General features: G+C 41.7%; 1 protein-coding gene across 4 annotated transcripts in view; it reads left to right on the forward strand.

Annotated features, from left to right (window-relative positions):
* THBS4 (thrombospondin 4) overlaps positions 1 to 21,699 on the forward strand; it is a 93,902-nt gene that overhangs the window by 54,370 nt on the left and 17,833 nt on the right. For all 4 annotated transcript variants that reach the window (XM_030800646.1, XM_030800650.1, XM_030800633.1 and 1 more), the window contains 7 exons: positions 11,927 to 12,174; positions 14,335 to 14,443; positions 14,836 to 14,918; positions 15,566 to 15,617; positions 15,829 to 16,031; positions 17,828 to 17,965; positions 21,530 to 21,598. In XM_030800646.1, the coding sequence (XP_030656506.1) occupies positions 11,927 to 12,174; positions 14,335 to 14,443; positions 14,836 to 14,918; positions 15,566 to 15,617; positions 15,829 to 16,031; positions 17,828 to 17,965; positions 21,530 to 21,598 (902 nt within the window). The remainder of the gene's footprint in view (positions 1 to 11,926; positions 12,175 to 14,334; positions 14,444 to 14,835; positions 14,919 to 15,565; positions 15,618 to 15,828; positions 16,032 to 17,827; positions 17,966 to 21,529; positions 21,599 to 21,699) is intronic.

Here is a 21,699-nt window from a genome sequence, read left to right on the forward strand (position 1 = left end):
TTCCCTCCATTAAAGTCCAGGACTGGGAGATGAAGGAGGGTGACTACACAGCATCAAAGAGCAGAATTTGGTCATCTGGGCCCCGTATGACCTCCTGGAACAAATTAAAATGTAGCTAATGAAGACTGCAAAGAAAGAGTTTGCCACTGAGCTCTCTGCTTCTACTCTCACCCTCTCCAAGTCAGCATACCCCAGGCCACCTCATTACTGTTCAGAAACATAATTTGGATCAAGATACATCTGACCTCTGAGACCTCTAGTGGCCCACTTTCCAAACTGAATAATGTACCCATGTCTCAGCGAGGCATTCGGGGCTTCCACTGCATGGCCCCAGGCAGCCTTTCCAGTTTATCCCTCATTCCAACCTCCATGCAGCCTGAGCTTCACCAAGATAGGCTATTGCCATTCCTTGGGGCCACGCATGCTGCCTCTCCTCCATTCTTTTGTTCCTGCTCTCTGCTCCCTCGACACATGTCCTACATCACCTCTCGACACCCAAATCCTACACATTCAAGACCCATCTCCAGCTCCTTCTGATATTCTTTCTAATATGACTTTGTACCTCTTAAGGAAGACATTCATCTTAGCTCACCTTGTACTTGAATTACTTCTAGGTCTTCTCTCCATTTGGTTGGGAGCTCCCTTGAGACAGGGACTATACAGCCCTTATCTTTGCATTCGCTGCAGCACCTAGCAAGGGGCTTGTACATAGAAGTGGTTCATGGACAGATTGAAAAGAATAAATGGAGGCTGAGAAGAGTAGACTTGTTTGTAAAAAATGACATACACCATTGTGAAATTCTGGGATTCCACAATATCTGACACATATTAGGTAATTAAAAAATATTATTTATTTATTTATTGAGACAGAGTCTTGCTCTGTCGCCCAGGCTGGAGTGCAGTGGCTAGATCTTGGCTCACTGCAGCCTCTGCCTCCTAGGTTCAACTGATTCTCCTGCCTGAGCCTCCCGAGTAGCTGGAACTACATGTGTACCACTACGCCCAGCTAATTTTTCTATTTTTTAGTAGAGATGGGGTTTTGCCATATTGGCCAGGCTGGTCTCGAACTCCTGGCCTCAAGTGATCCTCCTGTCTTGGCCTCCTAAATTGCTGGGCTTACAGGTCTGAGCCACCGCACCCAGCCAAAAAAAGATTTTTTTTTAATGAATAAATGTTGAAGGCCTTTTGGAATAGGATGTAAGAGGATACAGGTAGTATTTCTAGTAGAAGTGGATCTGCCAGGTTATTAGTAATACAGGCTTTAAATCTTGATAGAAATAAGCATCCTGCAGAAACCACCTGGCTGGATAGAAGATATGGCTGGTGATCTTCTAGTATCTGGCATAAAGACAGCTTTCCAATCTGTATCCTGAGTTTGAGTCACAAACTGCATCACCATGAATACATCTCTGAATCTCTCTTAGCCCTGGTTGATTGCCTATAAAATGGGGATAATAATAGCTACCTCACAGGCCAGTTGCAAGAACTGAATTATATAAGGTATAATAACTTTCTTCAGATTATGAGGCTCAATAAAATTTTCATACTCTTAAACAGTATTAGAGAGAGAGAGATTTCCACTATTTAGGCAACTGTTTTCTAATGATGATGGTTTGGTGAACTCTTGGCTTGCCCTGATGACAATTTCACCTTTCAGAAAAAGAAAACAAGAACTGCTTCTTTAGTCTTAGTATGATTGTCTCAGAACAACTTGGTGCTGTGAAGTGAAGGAAACCCTAAGTGTTTGCTGTAATGACCAGAGAGTGTCAGTCAAACTCCTTAGCCTAAGGATAGGACATGTTAAATAGTTCAGAGTAGTGATTCTGAAGCTTGCAAGCTAAAGAGAAATATAGATTAAGAGAGATGGTGGAGCTTAAAAAATAAAGTTTTAGACCCAGTAATAAGTGGAAAAAATGAGGGGCCTCAAACGTTAATAATAATATTTATGGAGTCTTTTTTTTTTTTTGAGACAGAGTTTCGCTCTTGTTTCCCAGGCTGGAGTACAATGGCGCAATCTTGGCCCACTGCAACCTCTGCTTCCCAGGTTCAAGTGATTCTCCTGCCTCAGCCTCCCAATCAGCTGGGCTTACAGGCATGCGCCACCAGACCCAGCTGATTTTTGTATTTTTAGTAGAGACAGGGTTTCTCCATGTTGGTCAGGCTGGTCTCAAACTCCCAACCTCAGATGATCTGCCTGCTTCGGCCTCCCAAAGTGCTGGGATTACAGCCGTGAGCAACCACGCCCGGCCCTATGGAGTCTTTTTAATGTACCAGGACTGTGTTAAAAGCTCAAAGCCTATTTCCCCTTTTAACTTTCACAATATTCCTATGTCATGCCCTTGAATTAGCTTAATTTTAAAGTGGTCATATGCAGAAGATGGAAAGAATTTTAAAATTTGACACAAAACTATAATAATTAGGACAAAAAAGCTAAAACCTAATTGAGTCAAAGTTGGTGATTCACACACACATAAGATAATAAAATGGATGTTTTTAGCCATGTTCAGAATAAGATATGGAAGTATAAAAGAAATAAGCCTACCTCCTGGAATAGGTAATGGGAGATTAACAGGTGATGGAGGTAAGTCATAGATGGCTCTTTTATTTCTGTCTTACCCATCAAGGGGAATGTTCTTCAAATTGTCAAGAACAGTTAAAACAAAAATCTAAGCTAGATGAGGAGATAGCAGAAAATGCCCACTCTCTTTAGTGATATTAACTATTCAGGTGCAGATGAATTACACATTGGGATATTTAGTGAAGAAAGTGATAGTGGAGCCACTGTTAGTATCATTTAGAAATCATGGAGAACAGAAAGGTCCTAAAAGACAGGACAGGAAAATGTTTCCATTTTTATAAAGAAGGGAAGGGTGGATTCTGAAAACCACAGGCTACTGAAATTTAGGACAGAGCTCCAGAGGGTTATATGATTATTCATGTATTTTGGGATTGCCTAGAAAAGAAATCTGGGATTTTTTTTAAGACAAAATGGATTTACTAAGATAAATCATGCCAAACTTTTTTTTTTCAGTAACGTTTCAAAGCTGATAGATAAAAAAAAAAACAAACCATGCTGTGAGCATAATGTATCTGACTTCAGAAAAGAATTGGATGAAGTCACTTATTATACCTTTCTAAATAATATAAAAAAGAATGAGCTAGATAATAGTACTACTCGGGGTTGATAAGTGACTGTATAGCAAATTATCTAGTGGTTTTTGACAGGGCTCTGTCTTGGGTATTGAACTGTCCAACATGTCAGTGACTTGAGCAAAGACAGCATTGTATCGTGTTTGCAATTCAAAGCTAGAAAAGAGTTGAACATGTTGGATGCTATCATTCATATTTACAAAGTCCTACCAGATAATACAATGGGCCAAAATCAATCAGATGATATTTAACAAGAATAAATGAAAGCTGTCAACTAGGAGTGAAAAGCAAATTGCAGAAGTTCAGGATGGGAGACATCTATCCTAAGAGTTCTAATCAACAACAAATCCTAATCAGTGTTGAGGATAGTGCCTGACACATAACGGACACTCAAAAATGTTTGCCAAATGAATGGATGAACAGATACTGTGATGCAACTGTTTATAAAAAGCTCCTTACATTTTAGGTTTCATTAGTGCATACATATGGCCAGGTTAAGGAAGCTAATAGTCCCACTGTACTCTTAATTGTCCAGGCCACTTCTACTACTGTGTCTAGTCCTGGACACATTTCACAGGGACACTGTCAAGTCAAAGATTACCTTGAAAAGAGTCACCAAAAGAGCACCTATCCGGACCCCATTTTTTTGTTTTGTTTGGTTTTGTTTTTTGTCTTTTGTTTTTTACCACATTTAAGTAGAAAAGTTAAAGGAACTAGAAAAATGAAGGAGCCAGACAGAAGACATGAAAAATATGAAAATTGCCTTACAATATTTGAAAAAAGGGCTAGGTGCAGTGGCTCATGCGTGTAATCCCAGCACTTTGGGAGTCTGAGGCAGGAGTATTACTTGAGCCCACACATTCAAGACCAGTCTGGGTAAAAAATTAGGAATAATTTTTTTTTTTTTTTTTTTGAGACAGAGTCTCACCCTGTTGCCCAGGCTGGAGTGCAATGGCGTGATCTCAGCTCACTGCAACCTCTATCTCCCAGGTGCAAGCGATTCTCCTGCCTCAGCCTCCTGAGTAGCTGGGGTTACAGGCAGGCGCCACCACGCCCGCCTAATTTTTTTTGTTGTTGTTGTTATCCTTAGTAGAGATGGGGTTTCACCATGTTGGCCAGGCTGGTCTCAAACTCCTGACCACATGATCCACCCACGTCGGCCTCCCAAAGTGCTAGGATTACAGGCATGAGCCACCGCGCCCAGACAAAAATACGTTTTTTAAAAAATTAGCCTGGCTTGGTGGTACATGCCTGTAGTTCCAGCTGCTCAGAAGGCTGTGGCAGGAGGATCACTTGAGCCCAGGAGTTTGAGGCAGCAGTGAGCTGTGATCATGCCACTGCACTCCAGCCTGGGCAACAGGGCAAGATCTTGTTTCAAAAAAATAAAAATAATTAAAAATAATTTTTAAATAATATTTGAAAAATGTCATTTGGAATGAAGATCAGACTAAATCTCTCTCTAGCTCTGAAGAGTAAAATTAGGATCCATTGGTAGAAGACAGAGGAAACAAATATTGGCTCTGTATTAGGAAAGTCTTGGAGAGTGATCCAAAAGTGAAATGGACTTCTCTGCAAAGTAATGAGTTCCTTGTTACTGGAAATGTGCTGGTAGAGGCTGAACTTTTATTGAAGGAATTTGTGAAGTGAGATATTAAGCTGGATGACTTATAATGCTAATATTTTGTCATTCTACCAAGGCTAGAGAAGTTTCATGGGTGCTTAAGAAATTGCTTTGCAGCCCTCTCCTGTAACATGACCTTGGGCTTCTGTGCACACTCACAGCTTTGTTGTCTACTAGATAGTTGCATACTATGATGAATCTCATACTTTTTCAAAACATAAAGTCCTCTGCAGATATTTAGCATAATTGCTGTGTTTCCTTTCACTAGATGGATGTGTGTGTGTGTGTGTGTATACTCTGTATACTTTACATTTGTTCAAATGGCCATAAGAAAACTTTGAAACAGACTGCATTTATCACAGCTAGAAGTCACCCAGAGTACTTTCAGAAAAAGCAATTTGCTGATTTACCTTTTATATGTATTTCCAAAGCACTAAAGTTACAAAGACCTAGTGTATAGAGCATGAAGATAAATAAGCAAAGGCAAACAAGAATATCCATCGCAAGAGACATTAATGTCAAGGAGGCAATTTTTAAATGTACAATTATTTAAAAAGAAGAGGAAAGGTTGACAATGATGGCTTCCATCATATGTTTAAAAGTGCCAAAGAGCAAAGCCATTTGCCAAACAAAGCAAAGAGCTCCGAACTACCTTTGTGAGTTTGCTGCTTGCAGGCCAGGCCACTCTGGACTCCTTTGCCCAAGCAGACAAAATATTATCATTTCCAGTTCTTTAAAGCTGGCACCCTGCTTCATAACTTTGACATTCAACATATCATAATATTTTTGACTACCAGGTCCACTTTTCAAAAAGCATCTTTTGAAAATTCTTTCTGAAGATAGCAATATTTCAAATCTTCATTGCCTGGGCTTGCTTTTTCATCTCCTGCCAGTCACTGAAATCATATTTAATCAGACTGGGCTATGTGGTTCCTGTGTCCGGCTGGTCCCAAGCATGGAAATGTAGCTTTTGGACAGTGCCATAAAATCAGGCACTCCTAAGTAGCTGGGGTTACAGGCAGGCGCCACCACGCCTGCCTAATTTTTTTTGTTGTTATCCTTAGTAGAGATGGGGTTTCACCATGTTGGCCAGACTGGTCTCAAACTCCTGACCAAATTGTCAATTACACAAAGATGCCAAGTTTAGAGGGAAAGGATTTATATAACCAACAAAGTGTTCCACATTTTAAAAAAAGACATAATTGTGAGTAATAAAATTCAGAGTGGACACACTCTATCTATTTTTTTCACTTCATAAGTAGTTGTAGTGGTGCCCTCAGATACTATGGGATGTGGGAAAATCAGTAAGATATAGACTTGGCAGCATGAAGGGACTTAAGGTGGTGGGAAGATTAGGACCAGTCCTGGGATAAGGAGTTGAAACGTTATTTAGAATCCACTAGGGAGTTATTGAAGGATTTCATTTGCTTGCTTGCTTTGAGAAGGCAGTAACTTGATCAGAACAGTCCTACAGGAAGTTCAATCTCTCAGTCCAAAAAGTCCGTGCAGAAAGAGACCTAAAGTAGGAAGGGGAGTCAGGAATCTAACAGAAGCCCAGAGGTGGAGCAGAGTCAGAGACACCGTTTGAGATCCGAGCACCCACTGACTGACAGCCTTCAGTTCCAATCCAATCTGCACTGCATTCTGGGTACTAACCCTGCAAGATAACCAGCTGCAATCTCCAAGAAAACCTTTGCAGCTGGTGGTGAGTGAAAACCAAGGATGCGAACTCAATGTGCTGCAGCTGAAGAAAGCCGGGCTTGGGAAGTGGGGAGTGCTGATTGGTCAGGTTGGAAATGAAATCATTGTGGGTCGAAATTAGGTTTTCTTAATGTCTTCTGTTCCTGGGTGTGATGGCAGAAATGATTGGGCCAGATTACTGGTCTGGGTGATGTCAGCTGATACCTCCAGTGCAGGGTCTGCAAAATATCTCAAGCACTGATGTTAGGTTTTACAATAGTGATGTTACCCCCAGGAGCAATTTGGGGAGGTTCAGACTTTTGGGGCCAGAGGCTGCATGACCTCTAAACTGTAATTTCTAATCCTGTAGCTAACTTATTAGTCCTGCAAAGGCAGACTGGTCCCCAGCCAAGAAGGGGGTCTTCGGGAAAGGGCTGTTAACAATTTTGCTTCAGAGTCAAACCATCTACTGAATTCCTTCCCAAAGTTAGTTCAGCCTATGCCCGGGAATGAACAAGGAAAGCTTAAGTGTTAGAAGCCAGATAGAGTCGGTTAGGTCTGATTTCTCTCACTGTCATAATTTCCTGAGTTATAATTTGGCAAAGGCAGTTTCATACCCAGTGACTGTTTTCCTGAGTGCTCTCCAGGGTGGTGGCCAGGCAGAGGTGTGGTCGAGCCGGGAGGTGGGATGGTTCCAGCCTCAGGGGCCTGGCTGCTTCTTCCTTCGTGGAGGGACAAAAAGGTCATCCTCCTCCCTCTGTAGTGTTTTCCCCTGCGTTTTGCTCCTTCTGCTATGTGTGGATGTGTTGGGATAAGATAGGGCAAGATGAGCACCGGGAAAGGGGGCTGGCAAGAGGAAGGGAACCCTGTCTGTTCTCTTCCCCTTCCCGATGATGCTGCCTCTGGAGAAGGTGAGGAAAACTCGCACCCAAAAGGCTGCAGGCTCCTGGGGCCAGAGCTTTCTGCTTTTTCCAGACTCCATATGACTGATGTGAAAACGTTGAGTTTCCTGAGCCTGCTTGCCCTCTGGGTAGTCTAACTGCTCTGATGATAAAATAAGTGTAGAGGCACTGAAGTAAAGAATTTGCAATAAAAAAGAAAATGAAAAATGGAAGCCATAAGAGAAATGAGTATTGGATCAAGTGTGAAGAATGGGAAATGTCAAGGCACTTGATAATTTTTCTGCTAACAAACAGACATTGTGAAGGTGGACGTTTCCATGGTTTTCCTTGCCTGCGTTTTCTTTTGCTATTGTCATGAGATCTAGGGGCATGAGGGATTTGTCATTTGAGTGTTACATTGCAACGAAAAGCAAGGCAGAAGTACAGAATCCACTTAAATGAGAGTATGAACACAATAGGAGATGTTGAATTGCTGCTCTCTAAACTTTATTTTCTATATAAAAAGCTTTAAATACAATCATTGAATTATTCATTGAAAGTTTGTATTAACAACATTTAATGTGCACCTGCTATATATAAAGTATCCCACTAGGTACTATTCATCAAATTAAACCCAGTTATTTAGTTATGAAAATAAACCAGGGCCCACATACCGTGTGAAGCCCTGTTAAAAGCAGGCAACATGCCCAAGAAAATATGTTTCCTTTGAATTTCACAGAAATCTTAGTTTGAGGAGGAAAAATCAAGAGTTTTTGTTATAAGCCACTATGTGTATGCTCTGAAACAGTTAATGTAGAGAACAGAGGTAGTGGCCATAACTGAAATAAGGAGATAGTGAGTGAGTGTGTGTGTGACCTAATTCAAGTTTGGTGGTCCAAGTGGTATTTTTCTTGGCCTGTAAAAACTACAGGTATTTGCAAAACTGTTCTAAATAGTAATGTAATAGAAGTTTTTAAAAAATTGAGTTAGTGCGTATGTTTGGACTCAATTTCTCCCTCTTTTGGTTACTATATATGGTTCTAATTTCCAGCTGTGCAGTTACTATTGTAAATTCTCAACATTTAAAAAATTTTCAGATACAGATTATATTTACTGATAATAATTTTTACATATTTAAGGGGTACATGTGAATTCTCAACAATTAATATTAAATAAAAGGAGAAGAATTCTGTTCTATCCCAGATTAGAAATACCTTAGAATTTCTATTTGTGTCTATTTTCCTCCATTCCATTATTTTCTTCCTCTTCATACCACATTTATATACGTCTTACCATTTATTTATATTTATTTAATACTTTACTTCAGGAAACTTAGTATTGTTCTGGAATCAGAAAGCCCTTCTAGCTAGTCTGTCTTGCCAGGTCTTTCTGATTCTTCTCCCTCAGGAAGCAAGTGGTGGTGACCACATCGACATAAGAGATTTCCCATCTAACTCCTCCCACCATCTCTGTAGGTCACAGAACCTCACACCAACTGGCTCTCTTCAGACTATGGTCAACTGGAAAATCGAGTGAGATTTCAGAAGGGTGGGAAAATGAACCTAGAAAGTCTAATGTGGAGAAAGCCTTAAAATACATCCTTCATGTTCCACTGTAGTCATTATTTTCTTTGGCGATACTGCAACATAAATAGGTATTCTTGGCTAGTTCATCTGTGGGCAGCACCATCTTGGCATTTACACTCTTCAGAAAAGGTACCTGAGGAGAAAGATGGTCCAAGTTACTTGCCACAAATCACACAGACTAACAGCAGCACAGTCTGGGTGTATATGTGTAATATATTTCTTTTTATTATTTGTATATACAAGTAATGGTTTTTTCTTGTAGAAAAGTTAAAACAATGAAGATGAGCAGGAAGAAAAAAATACCATCCAAACACCCAGCAAATAACCATATTAATGTAGATATATTTTCTTCTAATCTTCTAGGTATGTATGTTTACATATATGTACATATATATACACATGCACACTTTTTTCTAAACCCATGTTGACCTATAACCTCCTTTTTTTAATACTTAACAAAATACTGGGAATGTCTTTTTGTGTTTTTAATATTCAGCTATTCCATAGTATTCCATTTTATTATTATACTGTAAGTAGCCAGCCCTCTCCTTTTGGACATATATGTTGTGCCAAGTGTTGATTACAATAAGTATTTCTGAAACGAACATTCTCATCCATACATCTTGGTGCTGCTTTTTTTTTTTTTCTGTAACCCAGGACAGTGCTGAAGTGCTTCTTTTTTTGTTCTTTAATTTCCTCAGTTTTAGTTCCTAGAAGTGGCAATGCTGGGCTATTGGGTTTACACATGTTTAAGGTTCTGATGCACGTGACTAAATTACCCTCCAGAAAAGGTCCACTTTAAGTTCTACTTAAGGCTTTCCCACCCTGGGACAGCTGAAGACTAGCCAGAGCCTTGCAGCTGCAATGATGTGTTTACCACCTCCCTTATCCAGCAACATTTGCAATTAGCCTCCGACCTTGTTCCTGGGATTGTTTCTGGTGAAAATTAGCCAGGCCTGGCTAATTTTTGTATTTTTAGTAGAGACAGGGTTTCACCATATTGATCAGGCTGATCTTGAACTCCTAACCTCGTGATCTGCCCACCTCGGCCTCCCAAAGTGCTGGGTTTGGGAATGGTACCTGTGGATGCACCTGGAGGCGTGTTTAGACACTAGCTGAAATCACTTTGGTCTTTCTAACAAACTTTAGCCAATGGGCTCCACTCACAAAGGGTCAGCTTCCAAGAGCAGATTTTAGCTCAGGGCCTCTTATGTTCAGGACAATAATGGAGTAAAAGAACAAGGCCGAAAACCAGAAGATATGTGGGCTTAAACAGATATGTGAATAGCTACCCACATAGGAAAAACAAAACAAAACAAAAAACAGAAAATAAGGTGGGAGTCCTTCTACAACCATGGATACCTTTTCTTTTCTTTTCTTTTCTTTTTTTTTTTGAGACGGGATCACTCTTTTGCCCAGGTTGGAGGGCAGTGGTTCGATCATGGCTCACTGCAGCCTCAATCCCCCAGGCTCAAGCAATCCTCCACCTCAGTGTCCCGAGTAGCTGGGACTACAAGTATGTGCCACCACACCTGGCCATTTTTTTTTTTTTTTTTTTGAAATGGAGTCTTGCTCTGTCACCCAGGCTGGAGTGCAGTGGTGTGATCTTGGCTCACTGCAACCTCTGCCTCCCAGGTTCAAGCAATTCTCCTGCCTCAGCCTCCTGAGTGGCTGGGACTACAGGCGAACACCACCATGCCTGGCTAATTTTTGTATTTTTAATAGAGATGGAGTTTCACCATATTGGTCAGGCTGGTCTTGAACTCCTGACCTCATGATCTGCCCACCTTGGCTTCCCAAAGTGCTGGGATTACAGGCATGAGCCACCGTGCCCAGCCTGGCCAATTTTTTTAAATTTATTTTTTGCAGAGATGAGGTCTAACTACGTTGCCTAGGTTGATTTCAAACTCCTGAACTGAAGCGATTCTCCCACCTCAGCCTCCCAAAGTGCTCGGATTACAGGCATGAGCCTCTGTGCCCAGCCAATACCTCTAATTATCTAACTGAGCATTGTTAAATTCAGGGATGGGTTGCTGAGGGACGATATGACAGATTACATTCCATTTGATGTGTGCTGACTAAGGCCTGTGCGTGCCTAGCATTGCTTTAGTCATGGAATGAACCATACTCACGTTCAGATTCTAGTCCTGCCGCTTCCTATGTCCTTGAGCAAGTGCCTTCACTTATCTGAGCCTCACTTTCCTCATCCACAGTTATTCCAATTGCATTTGGTTGCAGTGAGTAGAAATTAAGTATTTAGGCTGGGCACAGTGGCTCACACCTGTAATCCCACCACTTTGGGAGGCCGAGGCAGGTGAATCACTTGAGCTCAGGATTTCGAGACCAGCCTGGGCAACATGGCAAAACCCTGTCTCTACAAAAAATATATAAATTAGCTGGGTGTGGTGGCTCACACCTGTGCTCCCAACTACTTAGGAGGCTAAGATAGAAGGATGACTTGAGCCTAGGAGACAGAGGCTGCAGTGAGCTGAGATCATCCCACTGCACTGCAGCCTGGGGGACAGAGTGAGATCCTGTCTTTAAAAGAAAAAAAAAAAAAAGGGAAGAAATCAAGTATTTAAAGCACCTAAGGACAGCCCCCAGCCCCATGGTAGTGCTCAGCAAGTGTTTGGTGAATGAATGGATTCATACTCTAAGCTTACATAGAGTTTACTTTGCTTTCAGATGGGGTTCTGCTTGCCCATTGTACTAATCACTATATGAGAATTGTATTGTTTATTTTCAAATTTGCCACATATTGTCTGTTTCTCCATCAACACAAAACATTCTCAGGAGGAGAGTTGGTTCCCAGTGCCTGAAACAGTGCCTAGCACACAGAAGATGGTGAATCAATATTTGTGGTTATTTCTCACTCACATTCCGTCCAGCAACCCAGTCTTCTAACCAGGAGGCTGTTCAGCACAGGACACTTGCCACACCATTTGTTGACCCTCCACTTCCCCCTCTTCCACTTATCACACCATTTGTTGACCTGTGCTTGCTTCCAGCCATCCTCCGTTACCTGAAGAACGATGGGAAGGTGCATTTGGTGGTTTTCAACAACCTGCAGCTGGCAGACGGAAGGCGGCACAGGATCCTCCTGAGGCTGAGCAATTTGCAGCGAGGGGCGGGCTCCCTAGAGCTCTACCTGGACTGCATCCAGGTGGATTCCATTCACAATCTCCCCAGGGCCTTTGCTGGCCCCTCCCAGAAACCTGAGACCATTGAATTGAGGACTTTCCAGAGGAAGCCACAGGTAGGAACCCACAAACCATTCTCTGAAGTGGAAAAATGAGCTGCCAGTGCCTAGGGAGCGCAGAGGAGTGTCCTGAGAAATTCCTGCTGCAGGTCAGTGGGTCTAATGCCGCTTGCACATCAGAATCACCTGGGGAGCTTGAAAAGCAAGTGATAGGGGGCTGCCCCTAAGACAAACTGAATCCGAATCTGTCAGGTGGGGCCTAGCATATTTTTATGCTAGGGGCATCAGCATATTTTTAAAACACCAATTCTAATGTGATGCCAAAATTGAGAGCTTGTGCTTTCAATGATAAGTAGAGACTCTGGATACAATTGTAACGTTGGAAAGGAAGGGCAGAAGTAAAAATAACTACCTCAGGGTGATGACATTATCTATTTTCAATTTTCTATAATGAAAATAAAAAAGAATGATTGGAAACTGCCAAGCTTTCATAACAGCATTTTCACAGGTCTTGTCAGAACGTCCACTAACAAAAGGGAGCTTAGCTTAGCTGCATTTGGTCTTAAGATACCATCACCTCTGTCTTCTGTTTTACTCCATGTTGATGGTATTTTTATTATTCTGTCATTGCACTTGCTGTAGAAATTGCCGCATACATTTCTTTTAGAATTTTGTGCTAGGCAGTGCTTTGTTTTCTATAAAGAACTAGTATTCTTTGTCCTTTCCAATAACGTATAACTGGTTAAAGTTCCTGAATTTCATCCACTATATAAGCTAATGTCAAATCAGTAACTATGTTCATCTATAATGGCCCACATTACTTTTGTCTGCTACCTCTCAATCCTCACTTTCCATTTGTTAATTCATTATATTAATATATGCTTTAGTTACAAGCTACGCTGAGTCCTTTGTACAGAGAAGCAGGGTGTAAACAATAATTTCCATTGCAAGTAGGAATGCTGTGCAGTTTTAGATAGTAATATAAAAACTATGAATCTGATCCTAGAAGTTTTGCGCTTGAACAACAGGAGGCATTTTTAATCGGAAATTCCAAGAAAGCTAAAATCCAAGGTTTTTGGGGATTTTTGTTTTTCAGTCATCTATAGAGAGATTTTTAATGTAGATTTACATATGGAAAAAAATAGAAAGATATGCTAAACTCTATTTCTGCATCCCCAAAGTAGCACACATAATCAGAATGACAGTCAGAAATTGTGTCACTGCTCATTTCAGAAATTAGTGTTCACCACCAAATAAGTCAATTTCTAAAAGTCAGGACTCAGCCCTGACAAAGTCATCAGAAACTGTACTTACTGGAATTTTCTCAGAAGCTCTACCTCCTTAGACCATGGTAGTGATCACAGTGGCTCAGTCTCCTAGTCACCCACTCACTCATTCAGTCAGTCAACAAATAGGCACATTCTAGGCATTAGTGCTACCATGGTGGGCAAAGCCAGTCATTTTCCTGACTGCAGAGATTATAGTCTGATGTCCAATACAATATGTGTTAAACAGCACATGTTGCCTAAATCTTAGCTAAATCAAAAAGCAGAATTCCTCTGAAAATCCTTAGTTGTGCTCATTTCTAAAATAAGGATGATGACTTTGGCAGTTAACATAAACGTTTTGTTGTATATAGATATAATAAAAGTGATTGCAAGCAGAATTCACAAGATAAAAGGGCAAGGAAATTGACTTTTTGACTAACAATGAATAATATCAACCCGTAATGTAAAAATATGATGCCAACTACCTAATGATCATAGAAGATATCATTTATTCATTCTCATATCCAAAGAAATCAGAGGCTTTTCTAGACCCTTGAGCCAAGACATCCAAAAAATAATACTGCTTAAAATTGGGGTTAACACCTTATTTATTATGATCTAAATTCCATAAACAAATTACAGACAATTCTTAAGAGGCTCCTGTCACAAAATAACTCCTTTGCCATGTAGGAAAAGAGCCTTTTGTTTTCTCAGCCCTCTTGGTGACAATGCCAGCATTTTCCTAGGCTACTGGCTACTTACATATTCACTTTAGTCAAAAAGATAGGGCTGGCAGGCTTTAGGAAAAAATGTGATCCTACAAAATTATGTAAGATGTCAGAGGGTCCAAGTATACAGGACTACTTGATTATGAAAATTGCGTGAGTAGGCAAGCACATTGGCTTTTAACAGTGTCAGCAATCTGTGGTATGAATGTGATTTCTTCCAGGACTTCTTGGAAGAGCTGAAGCTGGTGGTGAGAGGCTCACTGTTCCAGGTGGCCAGCCTGCAAGACTGCTTCCTGCAGCAGAGTGAACCGCTGACTGCCACAGGCACAGGTGTGGGCTCTTGGGCAGTTTGCATACCTTCATCAACACAAACTCCAAAGACCCTGAATAGGCTGAGTCCCATCACCGAAAAGTGGGACTGTCAACAGAGCAGCCCAACAAAACGTATCTATGAAAATCGGGCTCTTGAACAAAATCCAGGGCAAGGAATATTTTCATTATGCTTTTATTTTTATGATTCACATGAATTTAGACTTAGTCAGTGGCATTATTATCATTATTTTTTTTAGCTGAATTAAAGAAATTACCCCAAATTAAATTCAAATATTCTGGGTTTTTGAATCATCTTGTCATGATGATTTCCTGGGGAATAATTTGGTTTTGAGTCACTTAGAAATGACCATCACTGGCTGAAAACTCTTTGCCTTTTGCTGTTCCTACAGGGGACTTTAACCGGCAGTTTTTGGGTCAAATGACACAATTAAACCAACTCCTGGGAGAGGTGAAGGACCTTCTGAGACAGCAGGTAACAAGCGGGACATATCATCAGAAAAGCCCCGGTCTTCTCAGAGCAGCTCCCCACAAGCTAGTGGAGCTGCAGGACTGCCCAGGCATGGGGGCGGCCTCTGAACCAGATTTCCGGGGGCCCACGCAGCCCCGCACACCAGGGCTGTGCTGGAAGTTCTCTGGAAATGGGGGCCAAACTCATGATGAACACACCATGGCTCTAAGCAGAGCAGGAGCCATCAAGGGCTGCTAACGCCACTGTAAGAAGTGTTACAGAGAGCCAGGTGCGGTGCCTCACGCCTGTAATCCCAGCACTTTGGGAGGCTGAGGTGGGTGGATCATGAGGTCAGGAGTTCGAGACCAGCCTGAACAACATGGTGAAACCCCGTCTTTCCTAAAAATACAAAAATTAACCAGGCATGGTGGTGCATACTTGTAATCCCAGCTACTCAGGAGGCTGATGCAGGAGAATCGCTGGAACCCGGGAGGCGGAGGTTGTAGTGAGTTGAGATTGTGCCACTGCACTCCAGCCTGGGCGACAGACTGAGACTGTCACAAAAAAAAAAAAAAAAAGTGTTACATAGATAGCTCCACATGGATTCTTTCATTCCTGGATGATATCAGGCATTCCTTTTCAATCCTTTTTTCCCCTTCTCATTTTTAAAGGTTAAGGAAACATCATTTTTGCGAAACACCATAGCTGAATGCCAGGCTTGCGGTAAGTGCTTTTCTAGTAACGGGCTCGCCTGAGTCGGATGATGCAGGCTGATGAAGGGCTTGTGGTGAGGCTGTGTTGACCGCAGTTTCTGAAGGTCTACCACATAGTTGGAGGGGATGGAGGAAGAGTTCAATAGGAAACCAAATTTTGTTTTGCTTTCCGTATATCTTCCTGGCGGTGAATACGCCTGTGGATGATTGTTTTTCTCTAGGTCCTCTCAAGTTTCAGTCTCCAACTCCAAGCACAGTGGTGCCCCCGGCGCCCCCTGCACCGCCAACACGCCCACCTCGTCGGTGTGACTCCAACCCATGTTTCCGAGGTGTCCAATGTACCGACAGCAGAGATGGCTTCCAGTGTGGGCTCTGCCCCGAGGGCTACACAGGAAATGGGATCACCTGTATTGATGTTGATGAGGTAAAAGTTCACTTAGACAGGGAGGGGATCCCTAAGTATCCTCCTCATCCTGCAGCTTTTAGAAAAAGAAGCCAAGCTGATGATTAAGGGCTGACTTGGGCTGTCCTCCAGGCTCCATCGAAAAACCACTTGCTTGGAGACCCTGAGACACAGGGACGGCGGAAGGAGACATGACCCAAGGTTATGGCTGCATTTGTCATTTTTCCTCTGTGTTTCCAACTCTTCTACTGGTCCATTGGCTACAGTGCTGAGGTTTCTGCTTTACACGCTGACATTTGCATTGGTTATTTCTCTTAAGTAGTCTGTGCTACAATTTTGTTTTTCCCCCACTTTTGCAAATATGGAAGGGGAGGACTTTTCTAAGGGTATATTTCAGGAGTCACCATGGATTTCTTCAGGCTTCCTAAAATAAAGGAGCAGAGGGGAATCTCACACCAACAAGGGGGAGGCCCTGTAACCTATGAGTAACTAAACGTGACCAGGGAGGGCCCCAGAGGAGGCACATCCAGCAAATACCAGCTGTTTGACCGGCTAGCAGAGCCCCAGAAGAGACTGTTTCAAGACCCTGGTTAGGCAGGCCAGGCCTAGTGGCTGAAGCCTGCAATCTCAACACTTTTTTTGGGAGGCTGAGGCAGGAGGATCACATGAGCCCAGGAGTTTGAGACCAGCCTGGGCAACAAGAAAAAACCCTATCTCTACAAAAAATATGATAATTACCTGGGCATGGTGGCATGTACCTGTGGTCCCAGCTACTCTGGAAGATGAAGTAGGAGGATTGCCTGAGGCAGGAGGTTGAGGCTGCAGTGAGCCATGATGGCACCACTGCACTCTAGCCTGGGCACAACCGTGTCTCAAAAAAAAAAAGAAAAAAAAAAACCAACATGGTTAGGCAATCACCAGTCCAGTTGCAAAGTAGTGTTCATAGCAGGTAGCAAGGCTGCCACCAAAATGTGCCTTCAATGTGCTTTTCTCCTCCCACCCAGCCCAAGGAAGGCTGAAAGGAGAAGCTCAGGGGAGAGATGCAGGTAGGGAACTTAGGCACACTGGCTCCCTGGGGCTCCTGCAGGCCCGTGGTAACCTTAGTAACACTCAGCTGATTACCTTCCCTAGTAGTAAGCAATTAAGATGGTCTCTAGTAATCCCTCAATTGGAGAAACATCTGCATACATTTCACTGAACTGCATCTGGTTTTTATCTGTGAGCTGGAATTTTCCTCTTTCTGAAAGGGCAGGAAGTGGTCATGTTTTTTACATTAGTTGAAGTGGTTTAAAAAAAAAAAAAAAAAACCAATCTCCAAGATCCCTAGAGCCTTGGAATAGCATGGACTTGACAGGAGGCAGGCACAGGCCCTGAGGGATTACATGGTACTGAAGAGGCACCGGCCCTGGCTTTGCCTTCTTGAGGTCTTTCTGATTGAGTAGTTTTGCTGATGCTTTTGGAGGCATCTAACAGCCTGCTAAGCGGTCCAGGGACATAGTCCTTTCACAGAGATTTGCAAATTCCATGTCAGAATATCAGGGGGCTTATTACATTGAGAGGTAGGCTGGTTAATATCAAGGACCCTTTCAACATGGATGTGCCATTATTCTACAACACAGCAAAGCCTACTAAAAAGCAACCTCAGATTGTGTGGTCAGGGATTCAGTGGGTAACGAGTTGGAAGCCTTTATTTCCTTTTATTATTTTTTCCACCAAAAGATAGTTAAATGACTAAACAAGTATGTGCAAATAGATGAAGAAAAGTTTGAGAGTGTTTTCTCGGTGTGGCTAAAGACTTTGAACTTTTTTGTCTCCAGTGCAAATACCATCCCTGCTACCCAGGCGTGCGCTGCATAAATTTGTCTCCTGGCTTCAGATGTGACGCCTGCCCAGTGGGCTTCACAGGGCCCATGGTGCAGGGTGTTGGGATCAGTTTTGCCAAGTCAAACAAGCAGGTAGGCTGAAGTCATGGTTTCTATTCATTTCTCATCTTAACAAAACAACTGTGGTTGGTTCCCACCTCTTCGGTATAACCCTTTACCTCCATGAGCAGCCAAGGCCATGTGGAATGTCATGGTGCAAAATGAGCAAATTAGGAAGTTTTTCAACTGTTTCTGAGTATTTACATTTATAAAATCTAGAAGGGAGGAAGTTTTTAAGATGAGATAATAGAGTATCTCTAGAAAAACAGTAAATGGGGTAATATGGCTATTGGCATAATTTCAGTCTTATTTTATTGATAGCCTTTGAACATTTTGTCCTGAAGAATAAGTTGAGAACCAGGGAGACAAAAGCTTTGAAAAATTAGGTCACTTTTGTAGAGTCATTGTTGCCAATCCGAAGCTGTTTCAGAGATGAGGGGATTTTAAGAGTAGAAATAATCCCCCAAAGCAACCTCCCCTTTTTCTTATGTAAGCTATAAATTGCCATAAAGTACTTGAGTATTTGACAGTCTCCACTTATTTCCAAATGCTCTACTATATCCTGGTCATTATTTAACTGACTGTGAAATCCTTTTTGATGTTTTTAGCCCTTAAAAATGGTTGTTCTATAAATATCTTTTACTACCTTAGGGAAATTATTAGCTTTGAAGAAGGGCAGGGGTTTATTATTTCCTAGCTGCCTATCAAAGGGTTCTAGAGGGCACGATTTTTTTTAATTATTGTTATACTTTAAGTTCTAGGGTACATATGCACAACGTGCAGGTTTGTTACATATGTATACATGTGCCATGTTGGTGTGCTGCACCTGTTAACTTGTCATTTACATTAGGTATATCTCCTAACGCTGTCCCTCCCCGCTACCCCTACCCCATGACAGGCCCTGGTGTGTGACATTCCCCACCCTGTGTCCAAGTGTTCTCATTGTTCAATTCCCAACTAAGAGTGAGAACGTGCGGTGTTTGGTTTTCTGTCCTTGCAATAGTTTGCTCAGAATGATGGTTTCCAGCTTCATCCATGTCCCTACAAATGACATGAACTCATCCTTTTTATGGCTGCATAGTATTCCATGGTGTATATGTGCCACATTTTCTTAATCCAGTCTGTCATTGATGGACATTTGGGTTGGTTCCAAGTCTTTGCTATTGTGAATAGTGCTGCAATAAACATATGTGTGCATGTGTCTTTATAGCAGCATGATTTATAATCCTTTGGGTATATGCCCAGTAATGGGATGGCTGGGTCAAATCATATTTCTAGTTCTAGATCCTTGAGGAATGGCCACACTGTCTTCCACAATGGTTGAACTAGTTTACAGTCCCATCAACAGTGTAAAAGTGTTCCTATTTCTCCACATCCTCTTCAGCACCTATTGTTTTCTGACTTTTCAATGATCTCCATTCTAACTGGTGTGAGATGGTATCTCATTGTGGTTTTGATTTGCATTTCTCTGATGGCCAGTGATGTTGAGCATTTTTTCATGTGTCTGTTGGCTGCATAACTGTCTTCTTTTGAGAAGTGTCTGTTCATATCCTTTGCCCACTTTTTGATGGGGTTGTTTGATTTTTTCCTATAAATTTGTTTGAGTTCATTGTAGATTCTGGATATTAGCCCTTTGTCAGATGGATAGATTGTAAAAATGTTCTCCCATTCTGTAGGTTGCCTGTTCACTCTGATGGTGGTTTCTTCTGCTGTGCAGAAGCTCTTTAGTTTAATTAGATCCCATTTGTCAATTTTGGCTTTTGTTGCCATTGCTTTAGGTGTTTTAATCATGAAGTCCTTGGAAGGCATGATTTTTTAGACAAGAAAAGGGAGGCCAGCTAGACATATAGGAATGATAAGAAGCTGTTAGAGTCCTCTAAAGATGAAATCTCTAAGAACAAACCAAGGAAACGTAAGGTACTTGGTGTAAGGTAGTAAGGAGTGCTTCTCAATAGATTTCCAGTAACATGGCAGACAGAACTGAAGTGGAAGGGAGCCACCTTGCTAAATTTAACAGCAAATGTTACTGCATTCCAAAGTCAAAGAAAATAAAAGGAAATGGCGCAGTGTCCAGAAACAAAGAGAAAACTCAAAGCCAGAACTGTGACTAGAGCTGATGCCACAGCAGATCCTGGGAGGTTGGAGTTGGGTCCAGGTCTTAGTAACAGGGACCTGGCTTTTACCACCTGTGTGGAGTGGATGCAGCAATGTAGTCTGAGAACTTTTTAAAGGCCTAACACCCCTGCATAAGTCCAGGACCCTCAAAGAACCACCCTATCCATTACAAGGAGACAGGAAACCTTTATTAGCCCTAAGAAACAACAAAGAAGCTTGACTTCAGCTTTAAGACATGGTTGACAAAAATGAAAATTGCCCACAACAAATCAAAGCACCACACTTGTACCACATATAGTTGTGAGTTCCAAATCTGTTATACATATAATGCAGAAACACAAGCCAAAAAATTAAAATAATAACCAGCCATGAAGAAGCGAAATCCCCAGGGCTCTGACTCAAGTCAAAGGCACACCACTCTGTAAAGACACGCCAAAATTCAGGGCCAATGGAATGCCCACAGGCAAAATTCGGGCTACTGAAGATATGCTCATAAACAAAAATGGCAGTTTATATAAAGAAACTACCATGAGGAAACATGATAAATGCAAAGTAAATATAAAAAAGTAAAGAAATAAATACCATACTTAAAGAATAGGGCAATGCCCCAACTGGGCAACATGGCAAAATCCCATCTCTACAAAAAATACACACAAAAAAATTAGCCGGGTGTGATGGTGCATGCCTGTGGTCTCAGCTACCTTGGGAGGTTGAGGTGGGAGGATCACCTGAGTCTGGGAGGTCGAGGCTGCTGTGAGCTGTGATCATGCCACTGCACTCCAGCCTGAGTGACAGAGTGAGACCCTGTCTCAACAACAACAACAAAAAAGCACAGGGCAATGTGAGAAAAACAGACAAGTTTGTAAAACAGACAAATAAAAGTTTTATCAATGGAAAATTGTTGAACTTAATAGATGGGCAAAACAGATTAAACACAGCTTAGCAGGGAATTCATAGGCTAGGAGGTGAGTCTAAAGAAATCATCTAGAACGCAGCACAGAGAAATAACGACATGGAGCATATAAACAAGAGGTTAGGAGTCAAAAGAAGATATTAACAAGAAAGTTCGATATTCATCCAATTGTAGTTCCAAAGAAAGACTAGAAAGCAGTCGGGGGAAGCTGAGAATGTTCCAGAATTGAAAAAAGCTAAGAATCCTCATATAGGAGAACTACATTGAGTCCCAAGCAAGATAAAAAATAAATAAAACTTTCCTAACCTAAAAAGGTGGTGGAACGGATGAATTACACAAGTTGTCTTTTCTGAATAACTTTCAATACCATGAAAGCAATTCTCATTTGCAATTAGATTAAGTACAAACTGGTATAAATGCAAGGGAGATGGCACAAATAACCCTCAGATTACCATTCTACCCGAAATTCTGCATCTTCACTTAACACAAAGATAGCAAAACAAAGGAGATTTGCATTTCTATTTAAGCAGCATGTCTCGCTAAACTTTCTCTGAACTTTTCTGCACTAGGTCTGCACTGACATTGATGAGTGTCGAAATGGAGCGTGCGTTCCCAACTCGATCTGCGTTAATACTTTGGTAAGTATTTCTCACAGCTGTTGTTATCAAAGCAGAACTGGTTATTAAAACAAGTGTATGTTTATAGATCATAGCTTCCAAACACACCTAGAACATGTTGG

The sequence above is a fragment of the Nomascus leucogenys genome, chromosome 2 (assembly GCF_006542625.1).
Source record: "Nomascus leucogenys isolate Asia chromosome 2, Asia_NLE_v1, whole genome shotgun sequence".
NCBI classification, from domain to species: Eukaryota; Metazoa; Chordata; class Mammalia; order Primates; family Hylobatidae; genus Nomascus; species Nomascus leucogenys.